The following is a 10,123-nucleotide window of genomic DNA, read 5'->3' on the forward strand; positions in this document are numbered from 1 at the left end:
AGAAACTGTCCATCAACAGAATAAGTTTCATATTATTAATGTCATTTTACAATCTTCATAAATTATTTCCACTTATTGAAATGTACAGGATATATTGATTCCCAGGAAACCTATGTAGAACTGAGTATAACATGGTACATGGAAATGCAGGTCTCATACTGAGAAGGAATTGGGATAATTGATCTTGTATTACACCTTGCTACACTGGACATGGTAGCCGTTAACTTATACTTGCAAATGGATCTCTGATATTTATGATCTATAACAAAGGGTCTTAACAATATTTTCATGATAAATAAAGCAAATACATGTGTTAGTAAAATCCACATTTTGAAAAATGATTTGCCATAATAAATATATGTAAAAAGATTCTGGAAAAATGAAAGTATTTTATTTTATCTGGACACATCTTTACTATAGAATTATCACTCTCTGACATACAGATTATTTTAGGGAAAAAAAATCACTAATTAAATTATTGATCGATAAGCAATCGTAGTCAATGCCAAAACTTACATGGCAAGCTATCAGAAAACTGTTTTCCTCTAACTTGAGATAACACTAATAAGATATATCAAAGGAGATTTTGTGTCCATAAACAATTTTTTGCACTTCAAATTTTATATGTTTGTGTAAAGGCATGGGTATTTTGGTGTCAAATGAAAGAAATTGCCAATAGTACAGATTATGTATTTCAGTATCAACCTGTTTTCCAATGTGAAACAAAATCTCTATATCCTCAGATCACATCTTTAATTGGAAAAGTGAGGATAAAGGGCTTGTTCATAAAATTTTTTTAAAAAGAGGTCATCCAAGGCATATTTATATTGCTTTAAATTTTTTATAACTATAAGACATTTTCTGATTGTTTAGGATACAATTAGAAGCTGCTTGCATATCCAACCTTAAAGGAAATTTTTAAAACTAATTCAATTCTGCTTCCTACTTCTTCATTAATTACTAGCTAAGGGACTTGAAAGTGCCCTAATGAATTTTACATTAGAGTTTGCAATATGAACAGTATATATTATCACCACTTCTAGTAAATATATAAGTTGGCTTTTCCAAGTTGAATGTTGACAGTTGTAAAGATTCTGTCTGGGTTTTACCACATTTAGTATTAGAGACTGAACCGAATGGAATTTTCACAAAACACACAATGCTGTAATCACATTTCCCAGGTCAAAAATCAATCTTGCTACTTTATTATCATCTGTTCTATTTCACCAAGTTCTTATTATTTTTCTCCTGTGGCTCAAAAAAGTAGAGAAGGAATCCCATTTTTATTGATTTTCAGATGTGCGTTAAATAAGGCTTAAAATATTGCTGCCATACAAGCTTTCTATAAATTTCATATTGTAAATAACCATCCAGTCATTTGACAGCCACTGTATTTTGGATTTGCTGCGTAGGGTTTACGACCTCACAACCTTTTATCATCTTCATAAAATTATTTGAAATCAGAAGTTTAAGAAAACTATAAACAGACTGAGCAAAAAAGACACATCCCTGCATCTAAATCTAATCAGAAACAGGTAGAACCTTAAAATTACCTTTTCAAAGAGCAAACCACAAACTAGCATAGAAACCTCATAGACGGCTTCCTTTGATAAAATATATCTCTAACTTCACAGCAAGGTACAGGATCACATATTGAGTATCATCCAGTGAGACACAGTATCATAAATGCACACCATCCTTAACTGAATATTCAAAGCAAATATCATATGGATATTATTGATCCCATTGAGACAATAAAGTGAAGTCACATTGATGGAAGTATGTACAAAGAAATGTAAAGACGTTTACGTAGGAAAAATACAACAGAGATCCAAGTTAACAGAAGTCAGGTCCAGACTCGATGATTACTCTAAAAGCATCAAATAGCACCTCAATCTGCAATGCTTAAAGATTAGCATCTGATCACAATCCTTTTATATTTTTAATACTTAATAATTCTCTCAGATATCATTTGATTTTCACAGTTATTGTCTCAAAATTGTTTTTCCTGATCAGGTTGTCAACATAATCATATATCCAATTCCATTATTAACCAGAGAGTTTATTTCCTAGAGAAAATATTGCTCACATTCATCTTTACCTTGCACAACAGTGTACAGGTTTCATTATGAATGCTTCTTTCTCGTTATTTAAAGAAGACAAATATACATTGGAAACATATAGTTAACAATAGTTCTTCGTGGTGAGGTCAAAATGCAGTACATCGATCAAGTTTTGCCTGTCAGAAGTTTGATGGTCCACTAAATACATCTATGACTGATAACACATTCAAAGTAGTTTGGGTCCCACCTCTCACTATTTTCATGATGGCATCGTCTAGGAATTTCATGGGCACCAAATCAGGTGCCCATGAGTTTAGGTGCTCGTGATTTTGCAACAGCTTACAAAATATTTTCTTGCTGTAAAAACTTAGATTTGGATAGAATTTCTATTTCAACTGTGCACATTTTTTTTTTTAACACGGAAATCCACTGCAATGAAACAAATATCAAACCTCTCCTGGACCTTTTACTCTTCAGCTGTTTTCACATTTTGCTCACATTTTGCAACCCCAAGAGAAATATCCTCCACCCTTTCACTGCCATGATCTAGGACCAAACACTGGAAATAACCTATGGATTATAATGACCACAGAGTTCTAGAGAATTGCTAAACACCTGCAGAACTGCTAAATACCTGCAGAATTGCTAAACACAGCTATGTGATGTTCCAGTAAACTGCAGCAAGCTGGAGAGAGGGAAAAAACCCCTCACCCAACCCAGCATTTAAAAAAAAAAAAATCCCGCTACACCGAAGATACTGCCTCCTTAGCTGAGGCACAGTCAACAGTAACACTGCCAAAAAGACATAAAGATACATCCACCGGATCCACCCTAAATGAGCTGCACTGAACACATTCTTAGAAGCGTGACTCTCAGCAAACACACAGAATTGTATTTTATTGACAGCATTCAAAATAAACACCACACAGAAACAGTGAGCCTTCCCTGTTCCATTCCAACTTCGTTATCATGCTCTACCAGCCTTTATAAAAAAAAAAAAAAAGTCATTACCTGTTTGCAGAGAACCTGTTAATAGTCTGAGAAGGTACTGGGCAAATTTCAATATTTCACGTTTACACCGTTTTCTACAGCCACTCATCTTAAGCAACAAGGTGTTCCTCTGAGGACAGCCAGAAGTCTTTGCCAGTGGGGGAAAGGCGGCCTCTGAGGGGAAACTTCTGTCTCAGTTTCTGTCACAGGCTGCCTTACAACTCCCGTGCAGTTAGCTGGGAGTGCCTGGGTCGGAAATTCCTTGAGAAAGCTAGAGAAGCCGAGACAGAGAGAGCAGTGCCGGGGTGGCGAGAAGGCTGCTTCTCGGAACGGTCACCAAGTTCTTCTGTGGCAGCAGCCAGGCTGCCCTTCACACGTGTAGTAACCCACGGGGGCTGAGCTCGGCATCCTCTCCCGGAGCCATCGCAACTCACAGACCACTCAGGGGGGCGGGGCCTGCGCTGCCAGCTGATCAATGAATCAGCATGGAAGCAAGCGGGTGAGGGGACAGATGACAGGTCACTGGGGCTGAAACCCTTTGGATACTCATAAAAGGAGCCTGGGAATGCAATCTAGCCGGCGGGGGATGAATCGTAGGGTCCAGGGCTGTGCGAAATGATTCCAAAAATACAAGGGAAGTCAGGAAGCATGCTTCTGAAGGTCAGACAGCAGACACTCCCTGGTACAGTGTCAATCAGATTCAGCAGCCTAATTGGTGGACAGGCTCACTGGAGGCGCTGACCCTGATTCTAAACAAAGAGTAAGAAGGGTTACCTCCCATCAGGGCAATGCTGCTCTGTCAGAGAAATACCCTCCACTCTACCAGCACAGAGGTGGGAAATAAGCTGTTGCAGAAATCTGAGTGTTTTCTGCCCTGCCCAGGCTCAGGCATTTGGAAATTAGGAAAAGTCGTTATTTTCTTTAAAATACAGTAGCCTGGAAACCACAACTTTTAAGCCCCTATACTTTGCCTCCAGGTGACTGTGTTGCAAAACTAATTTGCCGCATTCGCCCCAGAGAAAGAGCTGCCTGAGTCTTCATATTTCTCAAAGGCAAAAATGCAACTTGCTAGCTTTCGACCAGTGGACTTCTTTCATGAGTGAGCACCTCTGGGAGAGTTTGCAATTTTTCACCAAGTACTTTTCTATTAAAAGACAGCGTTGTAGAGCTAGGCAGGTGATTGCAAGCCAGAACGCTACAGGGCTGCCTTCTCCAAAGGCGAAGGGGTTTGGGTTTGTTTGTATGTTTGTTTGTTTTCATTCTTAGTGCCTTGGGCAGGCTGTGGGATCTGTCTCCACTCTAATTTATACTCCTGGGATTTGGTTTGTTTATTTTGTTTTTGCTTGTTTCATACACATGCAAATATTAAAGAGATTTAGTATGTATGGGATATGTGTCTTCCATATTTTGAATATTTAGACAAGCTTTTTTTTTCCTTGACAGTGGTAACAATTCTAGTTGGAACTAACATTTTCCAACAATACCATGCACGAAATGATGTTCTTTAACAGTAAAGAAAAAGCACTCCAAATATCCAAGACTCAGACAGATTTAACAGCAATTCACTGACTTCTATAACCCTTCCACATCCCAGACTGAGTGGAATAATTATTTAAAGAAAGCATGAAGCATGCTCTCCAGAAATTTTCAGAACTATTAGCAACATACTCCTTGAAATCCTTGCTCCTATGCATTTGCTCTAAGTGATGGCGTCCTAGTTTGAAATAGGCAGAAAAAACACACTCCTATAGTTCTACAGTTTGGCTAATTATTTTAAACACTCACTTTACTGTCTATAAAATGGAGATAGAAACATTTCGTTTATTTGTTGGGAGTGAAACAAGATGAGATATAGATGATACTAAGCACAGCACTTTCATGCATTTATGCAGAAATTACCTTTGAGCACTTATTATGTTCCATCTATGGTTGGAGATGATGCAACAGCAATGAAGAAAGGCAAGTCCCTGCATCCATGTAGCTTATACTTCAGTATCATAAACAACAAATAAACAAGGAAATAAGAAAATATCACATATGAATAAGTGCTATGGAGACTATTCAAATCAGACTGGTAAAATATAAAAATCAGTAAGTTAAGTGGTCAGGGAAGACATCTCTTAAAAAGACAGTTAGGCTGGGATAGAAATTACAAGAAGGAGCCAACCATCAACCATGAGATATTTAGGGGAAAAGCATGTCAAGCAGAGGTAAGAGCTTGTGCAAAGACCACAAGCAGAGAATGGGCTAAGCACCCTAAAGGAACAGAAAAAGGGATACAACTTGATGCCTACCTACTGAGCCAGGAGAGACTTATAGGTGATTTCATGGAGGAAGACAGGGCTACTAGCCAGAGCCCACTAGTGTGTAGGGCCTTATAGCCAGGATAAGGTATTTGAATTTCAGTCTGTGTGTGATGGGAGACTAGGGAATTCCATGATCTGTCTGCTTTGTAAAGGATGAACTGTAAGGAGCAGGAGGGGAACAATGGACACCTCTGCGGGCTTAACATTGGTCCAGATGAGAAATGATGGTGGCCTGGGCTGAGGTGGGAATGAGACAGGTAGGTTTCTGGATATATTCTGAAAGGGAATTAATAGGGTTGGGAATGTGGAAAGAGAAGAATTAAGGGTGATTTAGTTTGGAGCTTGAAAAGTTAGATGGATAAATGTAACGAGTTGATGCAATAGACACATTGTGGGTAGACTATAGGGGTGAAGAAAATAAAACATTCTACTCTGGACCTATTAGAATTAAGATATCTTCAGTGTATTCAAAATTTAAGATGCATTTTTAACTAATCCATTCATTTAAAAATACCTTTTTAAAAGGAGACTATCACTACAGAAACTTCAGATAATAAAGGATAATAGGATACTCCATACAGCCTTACAGACATTATTTAACAACTTATGTAAAATAGATGAATACTTCAAAAAAATTAAAATTAAAATAATCTACCAATGACATAAATTGAATAGCCCTATAATTGCTAAGTAAATTAAATTTACATTTTAAAATCCCCCCAAAAGAAAACTTCAGGCTCATGGTTTCACTGGAAAATTCTACCAAATGTGAGGAAGAATTAACAGCAATTCTTGACTATTTCTTCCAGAAAATAGAAAGGAGGTAATATTTTCTCATTTATTTATGAACTTAGTATTACTCTTATATGAAAACCATACAATAACAAAAAAGAAAACTATACACAAAGATTTCTTATTAATATAGACTCAAAAATCCTTAACAAAACAGTATCAAAGAAAATTCAGGAATATATAAAAAGAATTATGTATCATAGCTAGGTGGGTTTCATTCTAGAGATATAAGACTGGCTCAGTGTTGAAAAAAACAATCAAAATAATTCACTATGTTTACAGGCTAAAGAAGAAAAAAATCACATAATCATATTAATTGATTCAGGGGGAAAAAGCATATGACAAAATTCAACACCAATTCATGATTATGTTTTCTTTTTTATTGATTTTAGAGAAAGAAGAAGGGAGAGAGAGAGAGAAACATCAATGAGAGAGAACATCAACTGGTCCCCTCCTGCATGCCAACCCCCCCCCCCCGCCCCCCGCCACTGGGGATCTGGCCCACAACCTGAGCATTTGCCCTGACCAGGAATTGAACTGGTGACCTCTTGGTACATGGGTCGACGCGCAACCACTGAGCCACACAGGCCGGGCCATTCATGATTTTTAAAATCTCAGAGAAATAGAAATAGAGGGAAGTTTCGTCAACTTGATAAAGAGCATCTACAAAAACCTACAGATAGCATCATACTTAATATTGAGTGGAGAGACTGAATACTTCCACTCTAAAATCAGGAACAAGGCAAGAATGAATGTCTGCTTTAACAAGTGTTATTCAACATAGTGTTGGAAGTTCTAGCCAGGGCAATAAGGTTACAAAAGGAAATTTAAAATGTATGGATTATAAAACAAGGAATAAAATTATTCTATTTGCAGAGGACATAATTAACTATGCAAAAATTCTCAAGGAATCTACAAAAACTCCTAGAATTAATCGGTGAGTTCAGCTAGGTTGCAGGACACTAGCTACACATTCATTTGTTTTACTGAGGACTCAATCGTAATAGCAAGAAACAATGTAGACACTGAAATTTAAAATACAAGCCTTTTACAATTGCTCAAAAGCTTAACACTTAGGTGTCAATCTAACAAAATATGTATAAGACTTGCATGATGAAGATTACAAAAACTCTGATTAAAAAAATAAAATGTTTAAAAATACGAAGAGACATACTGTGTTCATATATTGAAGATTCAGCACAGTATAGATATCAATTCTCCCCAAATAGATACACAATTTTAACACAATCCCAATCAAAATCTCAGCAAGATATTTTTAATATATACAAGATTATTTATATATATGAAGCGAAAAAGACACTATAATAGTTAGAACCATTTTGAAAAGATCAAGTTTCGAAACCATTGTACCTGATTCTGAGATTTATATAACTACAGTAATCAAGACTGTGTGGTATTGTTACAAAGCTGGATGCTTGGTTCAGTGGAACAGAATAGAAAATCTAGGATAGCACCACACCATCGTGTACGACTGTTTTTAACAAAGATACAAGAGTGGTTGAATAAGTGGTGATGGGTCAATGAATGGCACATCAATAGGCAAAAATCAAACCTTTACCAAGATGCCACACCTTATACAATATTAGCTCACAATGAATCATGGACTTAAATGTAAAATTCCAACTTTCAGTTCAGGAAAAAAGTAGTCGAAAATCTTCAGTATATTGGGCTAGGCAAAGAGTTATTAGACTTGGCACTAAAAGCATGAGTAAAAACAGAAAAAAAATTGACAAGTTGAATGTCAAAAATCTCACTCATCAAGACCCTGTCAAGAGAATGAAAGGACAAGTTAGAGAGTGGGATGAAATATCTGCAAATCACATATCTGACAAAGAACTAGTATCTAGAATATATAAAGAATTTTCAAAACTCAACAGTAAAAAATCATACAATCTAATTAGAACATGAACAAAAACCATGAAGACCTGTTTCTCTGAAAAAGACATAGGATGGCAAATAGGTACACAAGAAAGGTATTCAATAGTGTTGGTCACTACTGAAATGCAAAATGAAGCATAAGGAGACACCATTTTGCATCTATTGGAATGGCTAAAGTACAAAATAAGAGTGATAAGAGCAAAGTCTGGTGAAGGTGCACACAGGAACACTCATCTGTTATTGGTGGAAATGTAAAATGATACAGCCACTCTGAAAAACAGCTTCAATATATTTAACATTCTCAATATACATCAGCTGTTGAACCAGCAATTGGACTCCTGAGCATTTTATCTCAGAGAAATGCAAGTATATGTTCAGACAAAAACCTTTACATAAATGCTTATAGCATTTTTTCTTAAAATAGCCCTAAACTGGAAACAACCCAGCTGCCCTTCAAGGGGTGAATAGTTAAACAAACTGTGGCATGTCCATATCATACACTAACTACTCTACACAGTGATAAGAAGAACGAGCTATGGCACAGCACACACAACCTGGAGGACTCTCAAGGGAATGGTGCTGAGTGTAAAAAGCCAATCTCAAAAGGTCAACTACTGCATGGTTCCATTTATATAACATTCTTGAAATGACAAAAGTGTAATAATGAAGAATAGATTGGTGAATGCTAAAGATTAAGGGTAGAGTGTGGAGGGTATAACTATAAAAGTGTAACATGAGACCTTTGTGATGATGGTAATGTCTTGTGTCCTGAGTGTATCAATGTTAATGTCCTAGTTGTGATATTCTATTATAGTTTTGTTAGATGTTACCATAGCGGGAAACAGGGTAATATGTAGATAAGCTCTCTTTGTATCATTTCTTAAAATTTCTTATGCATTTACAGTGACCTCAACATAAAAATTTACCTTAAAGTTACATAAATACAATTTCTAAAATACCTTTTTAGTTCTTACTATAAGGCTACAGGTCTGAATATACACAAGTGAACCACACAGACAAATCTAGAGATTCATGATGCTTATATTACAGTGGGGGTTGGGGAGAGGACAGACTGAAACAAGAAGAACTGAACCTGCTGAATGGTGGTGCAAGTGGAATGGAGAGATCAGAAAAGCCCTCACTGTGATGGCATTTGAGCAAAGAGTTGAAGGAGGTGCAGGGGAGGGCCACGTGGGTACCTAGACCACATATGTGGGAACTTCTCTGCATCAGCATCTTTCCATAGCCTCTGTCAGGCAGTTAATACAAATCATTCTGTTGGGGGACTTTCCTGAAATCTGCCCTCTGTAAAGGCTCATGTTTGATGCAAAGCCCAAAGCAACAAATATGGTCAATCTTTTCTCTAGGGAAAGCAATTACAAATCACCGATTTTCTTAGAGAATCCATTTGCCTGTATCTATTTATTGTTGAAAATTGTGTAGGGAAATACTGTTGTTTCGTGTCATCCTAGGGAAAGCATGAAACATAATTAGTAAGTTAATATAAAATGTTGGAGTATTAGTTTAAAAATGCTCCTTTAATAATCAGCTAATGTGGATTAGTAGAACCATTATCCCCCAAAGTATCAAAATCGAGGTTGTATGCTCAAAAAGAACAGATGTCTTTAATGTTTCAGAACTGCTTCAGCAAAGCCGCTGTCATCCCAGAAAAGTATAAGTGAACTTTGTAACAGGTCACAAGAGCTCGAGGGTTTTCGAGATGAACAAATTAGCTAACATCTTTAACATAAAGTATAGAATCTAGTCAAGTTTCTGGCAGTAAATTTCTAGCTAATTTTAATTTCAAGGCAAACGGGCAAACCATGAGCACTAAAGGTCTTGCCACGAGCGATGATTCCACAGCAACCACTGGTCTTGGAAGCAAGTTCAGAGGAACACGCGAGCGTGAGCTCAGTCCAAGATGTATTTTCCTAATTGCATTTTGGAGAAATTCATTTTCTATTCATTTCCTGACTAACTCTTTTTGAGAAGTCCATGCTCCAAGGAAATCAAGTCTTAAATATACTTAGGTCATCCTCAGTGCTCCTTAAAATGAGAAAATAAACACACTTG

The 10,123-nt window shown here is 36.8% G+C and overlaps 1 protein-coding gene across 1 annotated transcript in view; it reads right to left on the reverse strand.

Annotated features, from left to right (window-relative positions):
• The window catches only part of KCNIP4 (potassium voltage-gated channel interacting protein 4), a 767,671-nt gene extending 764,268 nt beyond the window's left edge, over window positions 1-3,403 (reverse strand). The window contains exon 1 of the mRNA XM_036262760.1: window positions 3,075-3,403. Within this exon, the coding sequence (XP_036118653.1) occupies window positions 3,075-3,162 (88 nt within the window). The 5' untranslated portion in view covers window positions 3,163-3,403. The remainder of the gene's footprint in view (window positions 1-3,074) is intronic.
• Window positions 3,404-10,123: the final 6,720 nt, after the last annotated feature.

The sequence above is a fragment of the Molossus molossus genome, unplaced genomic scaffold (assembly GCF_014108415.1).
Source record: "Molossus molossus isolate mMolMol1 unplaced genomic scaffold, mMolMol1.p scaffold_m16_p_1, whole genome shotgun sequence".
Taxonomy (NCBI): Eukaryota; Metazoa; Chordata; class Mammalia; order Chiroptera; family Molossidae; genus Molossus; species Molossus molossus.